Below are 22,513 nucleotides of genomic sequence, written 5' to 3' on the forward strand. Positions count from 1 at the left end.
GTAAAAAGACTGTTTATTGGAATCAATGGCTTATAAAAGGGATATACAGGATGAGTGGCCTGTATGTGGATGGAGTGTTTATATCATTTTCTGAACTTGTGCAAAAATATGATTTGGAAAGCAAAGGTAATTTCTGGAAATACTTACAAATTAGAGACTGTATCAATAAGGACCAAATAATTCTGGGCAATAATCCAGTGATGGAATTTTTGGAACTACCCTGTATAACACACAGGGCCGCTACATTCTACAAAACCTTTAACAGGTTACAAAAAGATATGTGTAAAAATCTGAGGATCATTTGGCAGAAGGACTTAAGGTGTGATCTGAGTGATGAGGAGTGGTCAAAAATATTATCAGATACCGGGAGATATATAAAAGAGGCTAGGGGGAAATTTACTTAGTACAAGGTAATACATAGGTTTTATTTTACTCCTTCTAGGCTCCACAGGATGGGCCTGCTGACCAATAATTTATGTTGGAAATGTCAGACAGAAACAGGAACATTCTTTCATGCTATTTGGGAGTGTGAACTTGTTTACCCATTTTGGAAGAAAGTGCTAAAATGCATAGGGGAGTGGCTGGGTACGACGATGTGTCACCAAGAATATGCCTACTGGGAGACCAAGCAGAATTGTCCAATATTTCAAGGGATGACCTGGTAATGATAAATGTAGGGGTGGTCACAGCTGCCCGAATGATCCTTGGATTATGGAAAAGTACATCCTCTCCAGGCATAAAAAAATGGATGGAAGCTATGTTAGAAATAGTATCATATGAACATATGTTGGCTAGAGTCAATAATGAAGGTGGGAAATTTGAGAGGTCATGGGATCGATTTTTCGCTCACAGCGCAGCTGGGACACTGTGTTGATCTGGATGTACTGCTGTTGATAAATGTTTATTTTGGTTGCTTTTCGTGTATATATTTCACAGAGGCCTTTAAATGTTGTATAACTAAAAGTAATAATACTGTCTGTTTGTGTATAATTGACTAAATAAAAACTTTAATAACAAAGGCAGTTTTCTTCATTTTATCTCTCAGATCTGTCAGTTTTGGCTGGGCATGCCTCATGCTTCTGGCCGTGGGGTGTGCCCACATGGGGGTAATGTATTTTTACCACTGTAACTGGCTGCTGCCAGAAACGTGGCAGGGCACATTTTTTTGCACCCCTGGGCCATAGATATTCTGCTATTCACAGAAGCCCAGAATGCCTTTGCTAAAATTGAGTCTGCCAGTCATTGGTTTACAGTGGGTGTTTGACTGCAATTCTAATGTCATTTATTTATTTCATGTTTAAATATATATTTATTTAATTTAGCCTAATTTAGCCGTCTGAAATGGCTGGACTTTGCCTGCCTTCATCGCTAGCTTATAGAGCATAATGTTTGTAGATACAGCCGCTTGCTAACTAACCATCTAATTTTACGTTGTATAGGCTATTCATTAAATAGCTAGCTAGCTACCATACTTCTGTCTTGAATACACTGCTTTATAAATGCAAGAATCCAGAGACTGCATGCTGTCAAGATTTAAGCAGTTTAAGCAGAGATTTAAGCAGAATTTGTAAATTAAAGGTTCTGTTCCTGAATTATAATTAGATTGCTAGCTAGCTAGTTTTAAAGCAGGGGTATCCAATCTTATCCAGAAAGGGCCAGTGTGTGTGCAGGTTGTTGTTTTAGCACAGTACTAAGACAGCTGATTCTACTCATCAAGGTCTTGATTAAAGACCACGATTAGTTCATTAGTATAATCAGGTGTGTTACTGCTGGGTTAAAACAAAAACCTGCACCCACGCCGGCCCTTTTAGGATAAGATTGGGCACCTCTGTTTTAAAGAAAACATTGGGGTGTTGTTCTTGCTATGTCAGGAGGTGAGCTTGACAAGCTGCCGGCTTGGTAAGAGCACTTCAGCATTGGTAATTGGCAGCACACATGTATGTGGACCAGGGTAATTGGCCTCCTCCTCTCAGACACAGGGAAGGAAATAAAAGAGTGGGGTTTGCAACAGTGTGGTTTCAGGCAGCCAGAAAGGAACAGGCTCAGATCCCAATTTTTAAATAAGTGTTTTGGAATTTTGGTTTTGTTTTATTTCTGTTATTTTAGTTTTTCTGGCTTTGAGAGAAATCCCAGGGTGTGTGTCCGCGTCGGAGGCCAAATGAGGAGAGGGACATTGGTGACGGCTGCGGTAACTGCGGTAACAAATTTTCAATTATAATCAAGTCTGGGGACTGCGGTGGCCATTCCAAAACCGTCATCCGTCTTTCCTGGAGGTACTTCATGGTTGATTTTGAGGTATACTTAGGAATATTGTCTTGCTGGAATACTCAACCTCTCTTCAACTTCAATGTCTGGACTGATCTTTGAAAATTTGACTCTAAAATTTCTTGATATTTGGTGGAATCCATTCTTCCTTCTACTCTAACAATATTTCCTGTGCCCCAGCTGCCACACAACACCAAAGCATAATGGATCCACCTCCATGCTTCACGGTTGGCATGGTGTTCTCTTCTCTACAAAGGCTTCACCCTTTTTTCTCCAAACATACCTTCTTTGGTGGTGTGCAGTGATGATTATACACTGAACACAATGAAGATAAATCAGAAACCAAGTATTTATTTCATGTAATATTGGTTCATGTAGATGAAAATAAGTAAAGAGATAACAATATATTGTGAAAACAAAAATAATAGTCTCTTTTGGAGAAAAAAGTCAATATTTAGTGTGGCCACCCTTTGCTTTGCATTGCAGTTCACATTTTTTTTTAAATTTCTTCACTTGTTAAACCATTCCATATGGTTTGAAGTTCATTCTAAAGAGATTCTTTTGATGTTACAACAGATTTATGTATCTTGGTATCCAGCAAATCCCAGATTTGCTCAATCGGATTAAGGTCTGGACTTTGAGAGGGCCAAGTCATAACTTTTATGTCACCAGATGATTCTTTTCATCAAGTGACCAACCGGCATCATGTAAGGCTACAATGCGGCTACGAACAATCTCAGAGAGCTCCTTCAGTCATGCCATCGTGTTTAACACTGTGACACTGCTCAAAGTTCATGTTACCTTAAATACTGGAACAAATGGTAAATGGTTGGCATTTATATAGCGCCTTTATCCAAAGCGCTGTACAATTGATGCTTCTCATTCACCCATTCATACACACACTCACACACCGACGGCAATTGGCTGCCATGCAAGGCGCCGACCAGCTCGTCAGGAGCATTTAGGGGATAGGTGTCTTGCTCAGGGACACTTCGACACAGCCCTGACGGGGGAATGAACCGGCAACCCTCCGACTGCCAGACGATTGCTCTTACTGCCTGAGCATGTCGGCCCCATGGCTCAGGCAATAACAACTGACCATCAGAACTAATTTTGCAGACTAATTGCTTCAAACCAGTTTGAACAAATTGTTTAGCATCAACAATCATGGAATAGCACCTTCAAACATGCATTCATGCTATGTAAAAGTAAAAAAAATAGAAATGTCAATTTTTCTAAAAAAATGATGTTTTTAGTGTTTCTGTTTGTTCAGCCCTGGAATTATACTCACCTGACTCATTGAAGCTCTAACAAGTAAATCACCTGCTTATTAATTATATTTTTTTAAAGTAAAAGTAAGTTCCCAAACTTTTGCACAGGGACCTTTTACTTTTTTTTCTAATTCATAATCAGTAAAAATCTTGCTTAAAAATTTGCAGAAAGATCTTAATGCCTAACTACCATTTAGAGTTCAGGTTTGTTTTTGATCATGTACAGATTCATTGGAACAGACATTTAAACCAGGGGTGCCCATATTTTTGTATAATAATCAGTGAACCTTGTCTCTTGATGAAAAGATGAAAACAATCATAAAAATATTTTATTATAGATAGTACTTAAACAGTCTCTTCCTGTTAATTACATTTATGTTGCTGGTAAAATATTTCTCAATGGCATCTACCCCTACAGTGGCATCACCTTAATTTATATTTGCATCACCAAGCTACTCATAACTTTATGACCTCATTAAATTGCCATTTTATTTGTAATTAGATGGAATTCACACATCTGAATTCTAAGATTCAGATGACTGCAGATGCCATTGCTTCTCTCATACGTCATTTTTGTCACTCAGAGGGGTGTTGTCATTGGCTATTTAGGTATATAACCGGTCTGAAAATTCACTGCTGATAGACTGATAGATCAAATGAAATGAACTATTTTCAAGGAACACAGGCTGTTCATGTTAAAATGACTGAAAAGATTTGCTTCATCCCTTTTACTGCACACAGGAGTTCACATAGGTTTATCTTCAATACCATTTGCAGAGTAAAAATACACAGGTAAGCATCTTATGCAAAATTGTTTAATGTAATTGTATGATGAAATTGAGACTGCTAATCCGTGAAGCTTATCTTTATCTGTTAAATAAGATTACAATAATCATGCAAATATTTCTTTGATATAGCTGTTAATTGGAAGTGTCTCCAAACATGGACATTCTGGGTCATAACTTGACGGGAGATTCTGCAGAAACGGAATACTGTTTTGCGTACCTGAAAGGATCCTGCCCACGAAGTCAAACACTGATCCTCATCAAAGTAGCCATGTATGTGTCCATGGCTTTCATCATTCTGATGACTGTCTGTGGGAACCTGCTGGTCATCATCTCCATCTCTCATTTCAGACAGCTCCATTCTCCAACCAACCTTCTCGTTCTGTCTTTAGCATTCACCGACTGGTTCTTGGGGGTTTTAGTTCTGCCATATAGCATGATCAGATCTGTGGAAAACTGTTGGTATTTTGGAGAGACATTTTGTAAGATACACTCCAGCCTTGACATCATGCTGGGCCATGCATCTCTTTTGCACCTGGGTCTCATTTCTGTTGACAGATATTTGGCCATCTGTAAGCCTCTTCAGTACAGAACCTTGGTATCTATGCACAAGGTAGCAGCCCTTATTGGAATCAGCTGGCTGATTTCCCTTGCATTTGGGTTTGGGGTGATTCTCTCTAAAATGTATTTAGTCAATGTGGAGGAGTTAACCTCTTGCACAGGCACCTGTTTTCATGTTTTCAACAAACAAGGGGGGGTGATGGCTTCTTTGGTGTCCTTCTTCATTCCAGGCGCATTGATGACAGGCCTTTATATGAAGATTTTTCATGTTGCAAAAGTGCAAGCCAGAAAGATTAACTGCAGTTTGGGAAGAGCACAACATAATAAAAATAACTGCACATCTGAACAAAGAGAGAAGAAAGCTGCAAAGACCCTTGGCATTGTACTGGGAGTCTTTCTCTTGTGCTGGTTGCCATTTTTCCTGATTGTTCTTGCTGATCCTTTCCTTGATTTCTCCACCCCTGCTATTGCATTTGATGCTCTATCATGGTTGGCGTACTTTAATTCTACCTGCAACCCTCTCATTTATGGATTTTTCTATCCCTGTTTCCAAAGGGTGTTTAAAATTATTATGTCAGGACAAGTTTTTCAGAATGGCTCTTCATTATTAAATATTTATGCAGAGTGCAACTGATTTCAAATGACCCTTAACAGTTTCTCATCTACACTTATGAATACATCTTATTTTTCTATTTGGCATTTTATCCAGTCAAGCTCTCAAACGTTTAAATAAATTGCATGCAATATCGCTGATATTTCTTTCATTGCTAAAATGAAATGTTTTTAATAATTTTAAGAAAAATAGTTTTTAAACGAGCAAATGGTAAACATGTTGTCCCCCACCCCCATGCACTGTCTCTGATTTCATGGGATAATTGCTTGATGCCTGAAGTTGGTAGTAGCCATGAATGTTCGTTCCTCTGGGAATGTTTTGCCTTAACACAATCTGTTAAAATCGCAATTCAGGAAATTGGAATTTAAAAGCACATGTTTACATTGGAGGCTGATTCAGCACTGAGAGAGAAGCTATCACGCTAATCTGTTTTCATCCTCTTGTTGCCCCCCTCAAAAAATCATAAAGCATTGCCTGTGAGTGAAAAATGTAAAATAATTAGTTAAATTTTAGCATTTTGTCTTGCAATTAACTTCTGATTAAAACTTGCTCGCTACAGCGGTCTCAGATACATAGGCTACAGTTAAAGCATTTAGCATGCCTATTGATTTATGTTATATGGTACACAGTGTATATCTTTAATGTTTCTTGGTGAATCTGAATGCTAGATTGATCTGTATAATTATATAGATTTATCTGTATAATGGGACCATTTTATAATTGCATAGTATTTTTATTTTTATTTTTAGTTTCAATCCTATTCATGGCCCCATGCACCAATGAGTCAACAATAAACCCAGAAGCTAGAAGGCTACATCCGGACTCTCATGTTGTTTTTGAATGGAGTTTGGCTTACTGTTTACTTTTGAATACAACACCATGAGGAGAAAAGTACAGTGAAAAGGCAGAAGTCCAACTGGTTGTGGGCCAACTGAAACAGATTAAAGCACTGAATTGGAATAGTAGGACGGACGAACACAGAACATCAGATTTCTGTTGCAAGCAGTAAGAATAGCCACTCATCTTCATCGTCAGCCAGTGAGGGCAAGGGCTTGTGCTAGGCCAGAGGCAGTATGTATATGAGCGTAATTCGCCAAAGAGGATGCAAAACTAAAAACAGAAGGTTTTGTTTAAAAATTTAGTTTTAGGTTTAAATTTAGGTTAAAATTTGAACAGGCACAAAAGGAAAAGGCTAAACTGGCAGCTTTAGCCCAGACGGAGGCTCAGGAAGCAGCTGTAGGACAGCAAGGGGAAGCATCTTATAGGACATCTAGCATTTCTGTGTCAAAAAAGGACATCACCGAGTGCGCAAACCAGTATGTTGAGACAATGTAAATTATACAGCTTTCCACCTCACAGTAGGGTCCCAACACCCTCACCACCTCCTCTAGATGAAAATGTAATTACTTGGGAAGTTCAAAATTACATTAGCCCATCCCCTTTCATTGTAATAAGCCACCAGACAAACTAACGTTTTTACTCCTTTTCACCATTACCAAAGCGAGAGGCTGCTAAATCGCCCCTCGAAGACAGGCAGTGCCGCCTAGATATTGCTGATCAGACCCAACAAACCTCAGCTCAGCTACACACTGCCCAGCACATCCATGCCTCAGCAGATATAAACCCTGCTCCAGCCATGGACAACTTTGCCTGTTACTTTGCACGTCAGGAATGAGTAAGTACAAGCCTATATTTTTTAATGATATACCAGAGAGCTACAGGGCATGGCAATCATCATTTACCTTGCTATCCAGGGCCTAGGTCTCACAGCTAGTGAGGAATTAGATCTGTTAACAAAAAGGCTTGGTAAAGAGTCAGGTGAACACATCAGGAGGATATGCTTAGGTCAAGTTCAAAATCCTAATGCAGTTCCCTGAAAAGCCTGGAACAGACTCAATTATTTTTATGCTTCATCTGAAATAATTGAGAGCACCATCTAGAGGCAACAGATGATGGAGCAGTTTGTCACATTCATGAGAAAGATCTTTGAGAATAACCATGCCAAGCCAGGACCTCAGTTGGAAGAGGATGAGGAGTGCTGGTATCTTCTCACCTTTTCCCATCTTGGCCTCTCTAAGGATATCATGGACTACAAGATTTTATTTAAGTAAAAGTGTTGTAATGCACCCAGTATCACTTCTTTGGTGCTCAGTATTTTGCGACTGTAGACCAATTTTTAGCAAAGTTTTATGCATGGTTGTTTTTGTATAAATACGTTTAAATATAACCATACATAAAGCCTTTGCTCATGCATTTTTTGTAATACTCAGTCTATTTACGACACATTTAACTTCTGTTTATACAGTTTGTGTGTATAGAGCTAAATATAATATGTATTCTTATCCATCCATCCATCCATTCATCATCTTAACCCGCTTATCCTGAACAGGGTCGCAATGGGGCTGGAGCCTATCCCAGCATACATTGGGGCGAAAGGCAGGAATACACCCTGGACAGGTCGCCAGTCCATCGCAGGGCACATACACCATTCACTCACACACTCATACCCAGGGGCAATTTAAACTCTCCAATCAGCCTAACCTGCATGTCTTTGGACTGTGGGAGGAAACCGGAGTACCCGCAGGAAACCCACGCAAACACAGGGAGAACATGCAAACTCCACACAGAGAGGCCCCGGCTGACGGGGATTCAAACCCAGGACCTCCTTGCTGTGAGGCGGCAGTGCTATCCACTGCACCATCCATGCTGCCCCATGTATTCCTTAATCAAAATGAAATAAAGCAGGCATCCCACCCAAAAATGTATTATGGCACATGAGGAACTATATCATTTGATATGGTTAACTTGTTTGTGGTCCATGCAGTATTAAAATGTTAAAAAGTTACCTGCTCTAGTTGAACTGAATTTTCCGTATTGTTTGGCCTTGGCCTGTCTCTGACTGCTTTTCGTATTTCTCAGCCCATTAATGGCTTCCTTGAGTGTCAGTTGGCACAACTCAGGTCCTCATCTGACAATAACAGTCAATAACAAAGGCAATCAAAAGCTTAGAATCAAGACTATGCTGAAAGCTTTCTTATACCTGTACTAAGGAAGTGATTGAATACACCTGACTATTCAGAAACAGCTGCGAAGCCAACTGTCCAATTAGTTTTGGTCCTCTAACATGGGGGACAATGTGTGGGAAGGGATGTAATTGCTACACGGATCACCCGATATGGATATAAATACCCTCAAATTAAAGCTGTCAGTCTGCAACATCATATTTATTGTTTCATTTCAAAACCAATATGCTGCTCGAGTACAAAGCCAAAAGAACAGACAATGTACCACTGTTCAAAACCCTAGGGACTGCACTGTAGATATACAGTGGTTTTATGTTTAATTAGGAGCCCCTGCCTCCAGGCAGTGGCAAATTAGCATTTTTTTTTTTTTTCTTATTCCGCAGTGCTTGTACCACTCAGAAATTTGAGACAGAACACAAAGTGTACATTAAAAACAAAAATACAAAAGAGATTTCACCTGCTGGTTTATATAGGCTACTTACATGTTAATATCCTAACTTAACTTTTAACTTATCTTAACCTGGTTTTTGCAAGTTTGTGCTTAAGACACTGTTGTCCCAGCAACAAGCCCATCTAAATTGGGAAATCCCTTTATGAAACCGAATGTCCTGACTTTGTCCCAAAACATCAACAATCTAATCGGGCTAACCAAATTAGTGACCTAGAGCCCAGGAAACCCAGGTTTAGTGCTTAGGTTAGCTCACCAACCCCGTAATCTCGCTTCGTAGTACACCCCCCAGCTCCATACACAACATGGTTTGTTTTTTTACCATGTTCTAGCCTGATGGCAGCATAGTCTGAACTCCCATGCCCTTGGCCACCAATTACAGTATAACCTTTTTCAATTCTGCAGGACCTGAAGTATGTTAACCTTATATTTTATTATTTTATCAAAATCAAATTATGATTCCCAAATTCACAGTCAACAACAGTTCCCAGTTGACCAAATTATGCCAGTGATGTGGGTGTTACCTTTCACAGACAACTCAGAGATAAGGTGAAGTTAGTAGGTCCTTTATACACATTATAGTTAACCTGAAATAATGGCATTTCATGCATTTCAAGTTATATAAGGTGATAGTGTGATTGGCAATAAAACAATTCTGTAGTGAACATATAAGTTACATATCTTATTTCATATATCATATTTCTACTCGCTGTGCCAGCTTATCAGGTTTGTATTAAATCATAGCATTAAAGGTAGTATCTGGTGAATAGGTTTATCAAGTCTTTGTGCATGGAAATTCTTGCAATTGTGACCAGTGATATTACATGATACTGAAAAAATAGTAATTTGCTGTTAAACATGAAATCAAATGCCATTCAAAAAGTGCACCAGTCTCTGTTGGTAACTAAATCTGCTTTGTGATGTATAGTCTTGTTCTTTTCAAGTACTAAAACTGAAAGTAAGATGACATTATAAATATTGACAAAAGTGATAAAAGTGAGTTCAGGCAGGTGCTGCCACTTTTGAAATGTAATTGAGGGTGTCTTAAATATGGTGTGAAATTCAATTAATCTGTCTTCGTGTGAAATGTTTGGAAATGTTGACAATAAATGTTTATTTATTTATCTCCCTTGTTTTTCCTTCAGCCGTTGAGGATGAGTTTCTCAAACATCTCCAGCAACAGCATTGTTTCCACAGAAGCACATTTTTGCTATGAGTCCCTGAGTGGATCTTGTGGCAGGATAGTTCTACCCATGAGTCTCCAGTGTCTCATGGTCCTGTTCATGGGCTTGACCATAGTAGTAACAATGAGTGGGAACCTTCTGGTCATTAGCTCAATAGCACACTTTGAGCAGCTGCACACCTCCACAAACTACCTCATCCTCTCACTAGCAATGTGTGACTTCCTGCTGGGGGCATTTGTGATGCCCTGCAGTGCTGTACGGTCTGTCACAGGTTGTTGGTACATGGGTGACTTCCTGTGTAAACTCCACACCAGCACAGACATCATGCTGAGCACCTCCTCTATTTTCCATCTTTCATTCATCTCAGTCGACCGATACTTTGCCGTCTGTGACCCACTAATGTACAGGACCCTCATCAACTCTGCTGCGGTCCTAATCATGCTCACCATCAGTTGGCTGGTCCCAGCTATGTTTGCTTACGGGCTGATCTTCTCTGGGCTCAATGTAAAAGGCAGTGAGGACTTCTTTGAAGCACATGTGCACTGTTTTGGAGGCTGTCCAGTGTTTTTTAGCCGCGCTTCAGCAGTAGTCGCCTCTACATTCTCCTTTTTCATTCCCGGCCTGATCATACTTAGTATCTACTTGAAAATCTACGTGGTTGCCAGACATCAGGCAAGGTCTATTAAAGATATGACACGGAAGTTTCAGGCGGAGGGGGAAAATGCATCTAGGCAACGAGAAAGAAAAGGAGCAAAAACCCTTGCCATAGTGGTTGGAGTCTTCCTCATCTGCTGGGCCCCCTTTTTCCTGTGCAACATCATTGACCCCTTCATCGGTTATTCTATCCCCCCAGTGTTGGTTGATGCCCTGGTCTGGTTCGGTTACTTGAATTCAACTTTTAATCCTGTGGTTTATGCTTTCTTTTACACCTGGTTCAGAAAAGCTCTTAAAATAATCATTTTTGGGAGATCAAAACGTAATACTCGGCAGATGCAGCTGTACTCTTAAGAGTCATTATTGTTTTGCAATCACCTTAATCTAAGAACATTAGTGTAGCCTACATTTTAAATATAATAAACCCCAAATATCATTGACCATCAAAACTTAAAAAGCATCAAATAACCACCATGAATATTTCAACATAATCATTTCAACATATGTTTAACTTGTCTTGGTAGAGTGTGAAAGCAACATTACACAGATATAAGGGCACTACCACACATGTTTATCAACAAGTGCCTATATTACAGCAGATGAGCTTAGGCTGTGTTCAGACACATAGTTACATTCCAACTGGAATCTTCTAGAATTCAGAAGCTGGCCCAGTAGGCATCTACGCTTATTTTACGTATTTCATATCACACAAAATGTGGTATTTAAGTCAAGTTAAATACCTATTTTCTCAAGGTTTAACAATAAAAACTCAGTTTTTTGTGAGTGAAACATTTATTATGAATACATATTAAGTATGAAGTATGTATTGTGTATATCAGCAGTGTATGTACATGTACTATATATGTACAATAAATATAACAGTATGGGGTTTTTGCACAATTAGTAACCCACCCTGTTTGTTTGGCTTGATAATCTCAGTGATGTTTTACTCAACTGGAAAGCGTATTCAGCAGGGAGATTATTGGTGAAAAGAATGTTGTAAGCAGAGGCAGGAAACATTGACAGAATATAACTGTCAACTATCCGCAAACCTTGTACATATTGCTGCAGCATGTCAGGGTTAGGTCTGCAGAAGGTATTAGCATCTCCACACTCCTCAGTTTGACCTAAGGCACTAGTTCAGCATGCCACATTATAAAGAGAAAAACAAGCTAGGAAACTCCATATCCATGTTACTAGGCAGCAAGAGATTTAGCTTCTTAGGTATAAATTGATTTCATAGTTAACTAACAGCAAGTTGAAGTTGAAAGTTGATTTCTTTGTCACTCTCGTTGAAGTAAAGCATATGGAAACTTGAACCTGCTAATCTAGGTTTAAAGTATTCAGTTCCTCCTGCCACACAGAAGGGGTGATAAAAGCTTAAAACCTGCTTGACTGGGGTCAAGGACATTTTCTAGGGCCTGCAGTACCAACTAGAAAATCTTATAATGAAGACAAGTCTGAGAAGCCTGAGTAGCCTTACAGTCTGATGCAGCTGACTTGTTATAACTTTTGACCATGGCATCTAATGGCAAAAAGACCATTACATTTCACAGATTAATTTTAACTTGTTGATAAATGTGGACAACTCTTTGTTCTTTCTGCCGGTACTCAAAGTACATTCATTAGTTCTGCACATCGTAAGAAAGCAAGGACACAAAAACACACATATAAAATAATATAAAGACTTAAAGATGAACCCTCAATCACTCCCCTCAAGGGAAGACATTTGCAGGAGAGCAAATTATTGCATCACTTAATGGGACTGACGCCTTAGATTAGCGGGATGCCATTGAGAGTAAAATCATCATTAAAAGGCTAACCTCACATAGAGGTGATAACAGAGTCCCATGGTTCCTCCATTTTATGCAGGAAACATATTTGCCAAAATAGCACCTTAATTTGGCCGTCTGTGGTGCTGTCTCAGCAGATAAATAAAAATAGGTCTCATTGACATAATGAAGTAAATTGGTCTAGGAAAACATGCTGTTGTTTTTCGTTGAGGGACATGCTGGGAACTATTAATGGTCCTGCAGTGTAAGGTGTTAATGATCTTAAAGCAAACTGTCTGCCTCCTGCATTCATATTGGCTTGCCCTTGCATTAAATATGATCACACTGAAATTGTTGACATTAAGAAAATACAGACACTGTAATTGTGCCATCATCCTAAAATTAATCAACGATCAATAACCATATAGATTGTTGCATCATGCCTTGAGCTTTGCAAGGATGATGCAAAACCTTTTACTTTTAAAGCAAATGTATAAGGAATGAAGAGTGTTTTGGTGATTTTTGGATTTTGGATTTTCATTCGGTAGCTCTGCTAGATTGTTTCCCCTCTGAGTACGAATAACAGATTTTGCCTCGTTATGTAGGACTCCTTTAAAACAGATACACTTGACTGAGTATGCCATTGTTTACAATATTCGCTTCTGAACATTAGTCGATGTGCAGGTTAACGCTTCTTGAATGATTTTACACACTCATTTTTGGCAGTTGGCTCAAACTGTCAGAATTCCAAATGATAGTTAGGTCACTAGACAAGAAAACAGGGGAGGGGTCGGGTACATGTAAGTGTGATAGGTACGGAGGGGTGGGTGGTTGAGTGTATGTGGACCCTCATTGCCACAGTTGATACATGATATAAGTTGCACGTTGTCTTTAGTTTTACTGTAGTGGCCTGCAGTTATAATACACTTGGAGTGTAGGCCCTTCCCATGCAGTGCTCCTTCTGTGTACAGTACATGACAAAATACACATATATAATTCTAATGATTATTGACACAAGTTAACTATGTGTGGCCCTCTGAGTGAGAACGTAATGTTTAAATGGAGAAATTACCACCAAATGGATGATAATATGGGAATTACAACAGGACAAAGCTTATACTGAAATGCAGAGGGGAGGCTGCTTTCTGTTTTTATGCACCACACTTATGGAACTTCTTATCACAGTATATAGGCCTAATACCTAACTGTTGATCATGGTATTTAGTTAATTGTATAGTTGTTCAATAATGTGTTAGATTGCTTTTCATCAGTCATGTTTAAAATACAGCATTTAACGGTATATTTTATATTCTTTGTTTCTCTTTTTTATGTTTTAATATTTTACAGTATTGTATTGTATATATGTTGATTAAACTGATAGTTCATAGTTATGTTGTTTACTCTTATATTCTGTGAAGCACTTTGTGATGCATCCAATGTATAAAAGGTGCTATATACGTAAAGTTATTATTATGATTATACATATTATTATTAATTGCGACCATCAAAAAATATATTTATTTTCCAAACACATGGAGAGGGAGGAATGTAAACATACGATACGATACGATACGATACACTTTATTAAAGCCCCTTAGGGAAATTTGTCTTGGACTGATGGCTACATACAGCTTATCAATGGCTCTACAAAGAAGATAACAGACAACACATTACAAAAAGAACACATACAATCACAAACAACAGTCACGTTATATGCAGTCAGTATAACAGTCAGTGCATATTCACGTTAATCATATTGCACCATCCCATATATTGCACCATCCATCCCATATACTGTATTGCACCAACCCTTATATTGCACCATCCCTTATATTGCACCATCCATCCCATACACTGTATTGCACCAACCCTTATATTGCACCATCCCATATATTGCACCATCTCTTGAATACACATGACACTATCTAACAAACACGCATGACACTATCGAACAAACTATACAGTATTTAAAATTCTGATGGAAGTAGGCACAAACGAATATCTAAACCGGTTAAGCTTCCATCTAGGTACCTTATACCGTCTGCCTGAGGGCAAGAGCTCATATTCACTATGGAGGACATGGGATGGGTCAGACAGTATTCTCTGCGTCTGACTAGAGACAGACTGTTCATAGATGGACTGGAGGGACTGCTGTTCCTTCCTCCCCTTGACCTTCATGGCAGTCTGTACTAGACGCATCAGCTTAGATTTTAATTTTACTGTCAGGTTGCCATACCATGCTGACATCCCATACCTGACCATGCTCTCTAGCACAGCTTGATAAAAAATAAACATAATCCTGTTGTCTACGTCATGTACTCTAAGTCTACGAAGAAAGTAGAGTCTCTGCTGGAGACGTGAGCACAGACTCTCCAAATGTGTATTCCAGCTGAATGTGTTGTCTAAATGAACACCCAGTGTGGTACCCCGCTGGTAGAGAGAGAGAGAGAGAGAGAGAGTAAAATGGTGGAAAAAATTAATTTATTATAATTTTTTCTTTTCCTTTTTTTTTCTCTTTTTTTTTTCCCAGTGCCGGTGCCTTCAGGGCACTTTAGTGTCCAGGACAAACGAAAACCATTCCCTTCTCATACACGGGAATCTGAGCACAAAAACGGTAAAAAAAAGGAAACTAGAAAATAAGTCCGTGCTCAAAAAATTAGGGAATTTCAAAAAACGGTAACCGGTGAATTAGGGCGGACTTCAGGCGGCGGGGTTCACTCGCTCGTCTCCGCTGTGGGGCCGTGATCTCTCCGGGGTGTCCCGGCCTCGGGAGTCCGCTTCCCGCCTAGGCGTCTAGGAATCAAATGCACAGGTTAGTTGGCTTCTAGCCGGATTGACGTGCTCACGTGGCGTTCGCTCGGTTGCACTGGCTCCGCGGGTCTCCTCTCGTTCGCCCGTCAGCCCCGCTCTGCGACCGAGTTCGCCCTTTTGTAGGGTGTTGCTCTCCCCTCCAACTCGGTGCAGCTGTGCCGGGTTAATTGCGAGAGGTTAGTGGCGTGCATTCCGCACGCGTTTCGGTGGTGCTAACCTTGGTGCTGATTCCTTTTCCGGCGCGGCTCTCTCCAAGGTGCCGGTCCCTCAAATACGTCCACGGGAAATATTCCCCGCGAATTACTTTCCCCAGCTCCTGGCGCCGTTGCACAGCCCGCCCCTCTTCAGTGGTGTACTGATCCGTGATCGGGCCACCACATTTCCTCCCCCTCAGCTCCCAGCCCTCGGTGGGAGCGTTACTATAGAGGCCCTCGTTCATCCTGGACAGGGCATCCGCGTTCCCCTGGAGTCTCCCGGCTCGGTGCTCGACCGTGAACTTAAAGCCCTGCAATTCTAGGAACCACCGGGTCACCCGGGCGTTAGTGTCTTTGCATCGATACATCCACTTCAGGGGGGCGTGGTCAGTTATCAAGAGGAATTCCCTTCCGAGCAGGTAATATTTTAGCTTACCCACCGCCCACCTGATGGCCAGGCACTCCTTTTCCACCGTGCTGTAACTCCTCTCGTGCTTCAGGAGCTTCCTGCTAATGTAGGTGACGGGGTGTTCGGTGTCATCATGGACTTGGGACAGGACTGCTCCCAGGCCGGTCTCCGAAGCATCAGTCTGCAACACGAATGGCTTGGTAAAGTTAGGAGTGGTCAACACCGGTGCCTGACCCAGGGCCGCTCTCAGGTCTAGGAAGGCGCGCTCGGTGTCTTCCGACCACTTCACAGTGTGCGGGTGGTCTTTCTTGGTGACCTCGTGAAGGGGGGCTGCTCGCGTGGCAAAGTCGGGGATAAACTGCCGGTAGTACCCCACCAACCCCAGGAAGGTACGGACTTGCCTTTTGGTGTTGGGTCGAGGCCAGTGCGTGATCCCGTCTACCTTCTGGCTCTGGGGTCGAACGCACCCCCGTCCGACGGTGTGTCCTAAGTAATCGGCCTCCTCCAGGCCCAGGCGGCATTTAGCGGGGTTAGCCGTGAGCCCGGCCTCCCGGAGTGCCCCCAGCACAGCCTCCAGCCTCTTCAGGTGGCTCTCCCAGTCAGCACTGTGGATCACAATGTCATCTAAATAGGCGGCGGCATACTCCCTGTGGGGCCTCAGTATTTTGTCCATGAGGCGTTGGAAGGTGGCAGGGGCTCCATGGACTCCAAATGGGAGGACCCGATACTGGAAGAGGCCGTCCGGGGTGGAAAAGGCCGTCTTCTCCCTCGCCTGTGGTGTCAGGGGTACCTGCCAGTATCCGCGGGTGAGGTCCAGGGTGCTGATGTAGCGGGCTGGGCCCAGCCGCTCAATCAGCTCATCTATACGGGGCATGGGGTAAGCATCGTACCTGGATATTTCGTTCAGGCGCCGAAAGTCATTGCAAAACCGCCAACTTCCGTCGGGTTTTGGCACGAGCACCACCGGGCTGGACCAGGCGCTTTGTGATTCCTCAATCACCCCCAGCTCCAGCATCCTCGTCACCTCCTCCCGGATGGCCTGTCTTCTAGCCTCCGGGATCCGGTAGGGTCGCAGCCTCACCTTCTGCCCCGGCTCGGTGATGATGTCGTGCTGGATGAGCGTGGTCCGGCCTGGGAGAGGGGAAAACACGTCCCGATGTCGACTTACCCCCTCCCGGAGATCTTGGCGCTGTCGGTCCGTTAAGTTTTCCCCGGTGGTCACCTCCGGTGTTCCGGTGGCGCCCCCTGCTGTTAGACATAGGGGAGCAGAGTCGGGCACGGGTTCATGCCATTTTTTTAATAGGTTGACATGGTAGGTCTGGAGGGTATGTCTCCGCCCTACCTGCCTTAGGGTGTAATTGACCGGCCCGACTTTGGCGACCACTTCGTATGGGCCATGCCACTTAGCCAGGAATTTACACTCACTCGTGGGGACGAGTACCATTACCTTCTCTCCGGGTTGGAACTCGCGCACCTGGGCATTTCTGTTGTAGAGCCGGGCTTGCTCTGCCTGGGCCTTACTCATGTGCTCCCTCACCATCGGCCAGATTTTCGCCATTCTTTGGTCCATGTTCGCCACATGTTCCACCAGGGAGCGCTGTCGGGACGGCTGTTGTTCCCAGGCTTCTTTGGCCAGGTCCAGCAGGCCCCGGGGCTGCCGCCCGTAGAGTAACTCGAAGGGAGCGTATCCTGTAGACGCCTGCGGAACCTCACGGATGGAGAACAGCAAGTACGGCAGTAAATGATCCCAGTCCTTACCGTCGGTGGCCACCATCTTCCTCAACATGGACTTCAGGGTCTTATTGAAGCGCTCCACCAGGCCGTCAGTCTGGGGGTGGTAGACCGACGTCCGCAGTTGTTTCACTCGCAGCAGCCGACACATTTCTTTCATCACCCCGGACATAAAGCAGGACCCCTGGTCAGTTAGTACCTCCTCAGCAATCCCAACCCTGCTGAACAGTAAAAACAGTTCTTTTGCCACATTTTTCCCTGTCGCGGCCCGCAATGGTACGGCCTCAGGGTAGCGGGTGGCATAATCTAAGATTACCAGAATATAGCGGTGACCCCTGCTAGACTTGGGTAGGGGCCCCACGATGTCCAGGGCTATCCTGCGGAAAGGTACATCGATGATGGGTAGCGGGATTAGCGGGTTACGGTACGTTACCTTTGGGCTATGTAGTTGGCAAACCGAGCAATGCTGGCAATAGTCCTCCACAGCTTTTTTTATGCCCGGCCAGTAAAACCGGGTTAAAATCCGCTCCATCGTCTTCTCGCGCCCCAGGTGCGCCCCCAACAGGTGGGTGTGGGCGAGGTACAGGACTTTGGAAGTGTGGGTCTGGGGGACAAGTAGCTGTTCCACTTCGTCCTCCTTAACCCTACTCACACGATACAGTAAGCCATTTTGTATTTTAAAATAGGGTATGGTCAGCCTACTCACCCCGCCTTGGGGAACGCCCTCGATAGAGGCTGCAGTTTTCCAGGCGTGGGCGAGGAGGGGGTCTTGCAGCTGGGCGGAGCCGAACTCTGTTGGCGCCCCCGGGGTCTCTCGTGGGAACCCCGAAAATTCCCCTGTGCTGCTGTGTTCGGCCCCCAGGGGTTGCTGTGGGGTCGATCCCTCCGGGGCAGTATCAGTGGTCCCGGTAGGGGGTTGGGATGTGGGTCCTCTCCCGGCGGGGGTCGGGGCCTCCTCACTGTCACTCTCTGCGGACGGGGCTGCCCAGACCGGGTGGGGCCCCCGGGGTCCTCGGCGGCGGGGTCTTGGGGTGGCAGCCGGTCTCCCGGGGGTGGGTCTCTCCTCCCAGTAAGTGAGGAACAGTGGACAGTCCCGGCCCAACAGCACCTCCACTGGCAAGTTTTCCACTACGCCCACCTTCCCAGTGAATTGCCCCCGCGGGGTGGTGATGGTTACCTGGGTGGTGGGGTAGTGTCTCACGTCGCCATGGATGCAGGTGACCGCGATTGTGTCACCTCGCCCCTCTCCTGCTAGGCCAGGCCTCACCAGGGTAATTGCACTTCCAGAGTCCAGCAGGGCCTCTGCGTCGTGGCCCCCAATCCGGACGGGCAGCCGGGGGGCAGCCGTGCCCTTGTGAGCCCAGCACGTGGTGAGGTAGTGGCAGGGTCCGCCCATCGCCCCCAATCCGGACGGGCAGCCGGGGGGCAGACGTGCCCTTGTGAGCCCAGCACGTGGTGAGGTAGTGGCAGGGTCCGCCCATCTCAGGGGCAGTGGCCATGGATTCTTCCCTCCCCGGGCAGTCCCGGCTCAGATGGCCCTCCCGGCCACAGGCGAAGCAGCGTCTCGTCTCCCTCTTTCGGGCCGCCTCGACCCTGTCCTGCTCCGTCCACTTAGGTCTGGTCCGGGGCTCTGGTCGGGCCGCAGCAGGGGGTCTTCGGGGGCTATCGGGTCGCGTCGTTCGGGTCATCTCCTGCGCCACCTGGTGGTTCTCCAGGAGATTGACCAGGGCGTCGATGGTCCGGGGCCCTTGTTGGGCCACGTACTTCCTTACGTCCAGGGCCAGGCCCCGGACACAGCGGTCCAACACCACCCGGTCAAGGAGGGGCGGTTCGTCGCCCTCCACCAGCCAGCTCCGGGTCAGCCGCCCAAGGTCCATCACTTGGGCTCGCGCGGGGAGGGTGGGGTCATACGTCCACCGGTGGAACCGCTGGGCCCGGGCCGGCAGGCTGTAGCTGTACTGTGCGAGGATGGTGGCCTTCAGGGTTGGGTAGTCATGGGCTTCAGCTGGGGGCAGGCTCCGGTACGCTTTCTGGGCCTCCCCGCTGAGGAAGGGGGCGAGTATGGAACCCCAGGCATCGTGGGGCCATTTCTCCAAATGTGCCGTCCGCTCAAACGTTTCCAGGTACGCCTCGACCTCATCGTCCGGTGTCTGCTTGAGTAATAGTTCCTTGGGCGCTCGGGGGGGTGCCGCCGGTCCACTCTTCTGGCAAAGTTCCGCCACTGCCTTCTGCAGGGCGCCTTGGGAGCGCAGTAGCGCGTTTATGGCTTCCTCCATGTTAGGGGGCGAGGCTGAATCTGATCCTGGGTCTCTCACTCACGGTAGCTGGGTCCACGTCCAAAGCATCTCCACCATATGTGGTACCCCGCTGGTAGAGAGAGAGAGAGAGAGAGTAAAATGGTGGAAAAAATTTATTTATTATAATTTTTTCTTTTCCTTTTTTTTCCTCTTTTTTTTTTCCCAGTGCCGGTGCCTTCAGGGCACTTTAGTGTCCAGGACAAACGGAAACCATTCCCTTCTCATACACGGGAATCTGAGCACAAAAACGGTAAAAAAAAGGAAACTAGAAAATAAGTCCGTGCTCAAAAAATTAGGGAATTTCAAAAAACGGTAACCGGTGAATTAGGGCGGACTTCAGGCGGCGGGGTTCACTCGCTCGTCTCCGCTGTGGGGCCGTGATCTCTCCGGGGTGTCCCGGCCTCGGGAGTCCGCTTCCCGCCTAGGCGTCTAGGAATCAAATGCACAGGTTAGTTGGCTTCTAGCCGGATTGACGTGCTCACGTGGCGTTCGCTCGGTTGCACTGGCTCCGCGGGTCTCCTCTCGTTCGCCCGTCAGCCCCGCTCTGCGACCGAGTTCGCCCTTTTGTAGGGTGTTGCTCTCCCCTCCAACTCGGTGCAGCTGTGCCGGGTTAATTGCGAGAGGTTAGTGGCGTGCATTCCGCACGCGTTTCGGTGGTGCTAACCTTGGTGCTGATTCCTTTTCCGGCGCGGCTCTCTCCAAGGTGCCGGTCCCTCAAATACGTCCACGGGAAATATTCCCCGCGAATTACTTTCCCCAGCTCCTGGCGCCGTCGCACAGCCCGCCCCTCTTCAGTGGTGTACTGATCCGTGATCGGGCCACCACACCAGATACTTGTATGAGCAGACCTGAGTAATTGGTTCATCATGAATCACTACAGACCTATGCTCCCCCACTAGCTTGGGGTCTAAGATCATCTCCTGAGTCTTCCTCACATTAAGGATGAGGTGATTAGTGTCACACCAATGTACAAACTTCTCTATCTCATCAAAGTAAGCTGTGGGACGTGTGTCCTTGTGCAGCAGGCTAAGGATAGCAGTATCGTCTGAGAATTTAAAAATAAGATTACTGGGGCAGCTGTTCCTGCACTAATTTGTGTATAATGTGAAAAGAACCGGTGAACTGACACAGCCCTGAAGGGCACCTGTACTCATCGATCTAGCTCCCGAAAGGGGGTTGTTGACTCTGACTTGCTGAATTTGATTGGTTAAGAAAGAAAAATACCATTTAATTACAAAGGGGTTAACACTCATATGTTTCAGTTTCGTGACCAGTAGATGTGTCTGCATCGTGTTAAAGGCGGAGCTGAAGTCAACCAATAGTAAACGTGAATATGACTTGGGGTCTTCTAAGTGTTTAATAACAAAGTGGGTGATGCTGTTAATGGCATCGTCTGTGCCCCGCCCCTGCCGATAGGCAAACTGGAATGGGTCTAGTTGATTTTTCACCTCCTCCTTCAACACAGATACCATATACCTTTCAAAGCATTTCATAACAATACTAGTTAAAGCCACAGGTCTATAGTCATTATTTTCAGTTGGGCAAGGTTTCTTTGGGACTGGAACAATTATAGATCTCTTCCAGAGTGCAGGGACAATATGTGAGTCCACTGACCTCTGGAAGATGGGACACCATGCTGGAGTGAGTTCTTCTGCACAGTTTTTCAGAAGAAAGGCAGAGATGCCGTCTGGGCCTGAGGATTTCTTTATGCATAATCGTTTAAATAATGACTGGATCTTAAAGGGGTCAACTAACACCCCAAGACACCCCTACAGTGGCATCACCTTAATTTATATTTGCATCACCAAGCTACTCATAACTTTATGACCTCATTAAATTGCGCTATTTTATTTGTAATTAGATTGAATTCACACATCTGTTTCTAAGTAGGGAGGGCAAAGTGGAGCTTTAGAATGTAGACTGAAGTGCTAGCGTGTTCTAAGCCTTTATGTTTATGTTTATGTTTATTTATTTAGCACAAATTTTAGTACAAATCTGTGCAAGGTGGGAGCGAAGCCCTAACAGGCTTGTACAGAGCTCCACACCTAACCAACACTTACTACTTACTAAGATGATATAAGAAAGAAGAAACCGACAACATAGAGTGATGATTAAACATAAGATGATATAAGGAAGAAGAAACAGACAACAAAGAATGATGATTAAACATAAAATGAAATAAGAAAGAAGAAACAGACAACATAGGATGATGATTAAACATAAAATGATATAAGAAAGAAAAAACAGACAACATAGGATGATGATTGAATATAGGATGATACGAAAACGAAGAAACAGACATAGGATGATGATTGAACATAGGATGATATGAGAAAAAAAAAGACAACATAGGATGATGACTAAACATGGGATGATACAAGAAGAAGAGAAACAAATAACTGAGATGAATATTTAGTAGCTGTTAATTGGAAGTGTCTCCAAACATGGATATTCTGGGTCATAACTTCACGGGAGATTCTACAGAAACAGAATAC

General features: G+C 44.3%; 2 protein-coding genes across 2 annotated transcripts; both read left to right on the forward strand.

Annotated features, from left to right (window-relative positions):
* Positions 1-4,529: 4,529 nt before the first annotated feature.
* On the forward strand, positions 4,530-5,516 carry LOC133128268 (trace amine-associated receptor 2-like). The gene has a single exon (XM_061241650.1). The coding sequence runs from the start codon at positions 4,593-4,595 to the stop codon at positions 5,514-5,516; it is 924 nt and encodes a 307-aa protein (XP_061097634.1). The 5' UTR covers positions 4,530-4,592.
* Positions 5,517-10,135: 4,619 nt separating this feature from the next.
* On the forward strand, positions 10,136-11,158 carry LOC133129291 (trace amine-associated receptor 1-like). Its single transcript, XM_061243260.1, has one exon. The coding sequence runs from the start codon at positions 10,220-10,222 to the stop codon at positions 11,156-11,158; it is 939 nt and encodes a 312-aa protein (XP_061099244.1). The 5' UTR covers positions 10,136-10,219.
* The last annotated feature ends 11,355 nt before the right edge of the window (positions 11,159-22,513 follow it).

The sequence above is a fragment of the Conger conger genome, chromosome 5 (genome assembly GCF_963514075.1).
Source record: "Conger conger chromosome 5, fConCon1.1, whole genome shotgun sequence".
Lineage (NCBI taxonomy): Eukaryota > Metazoa > Chordata > Actinopteri > Anguilliformes > Congridae > Conger > Conger conger.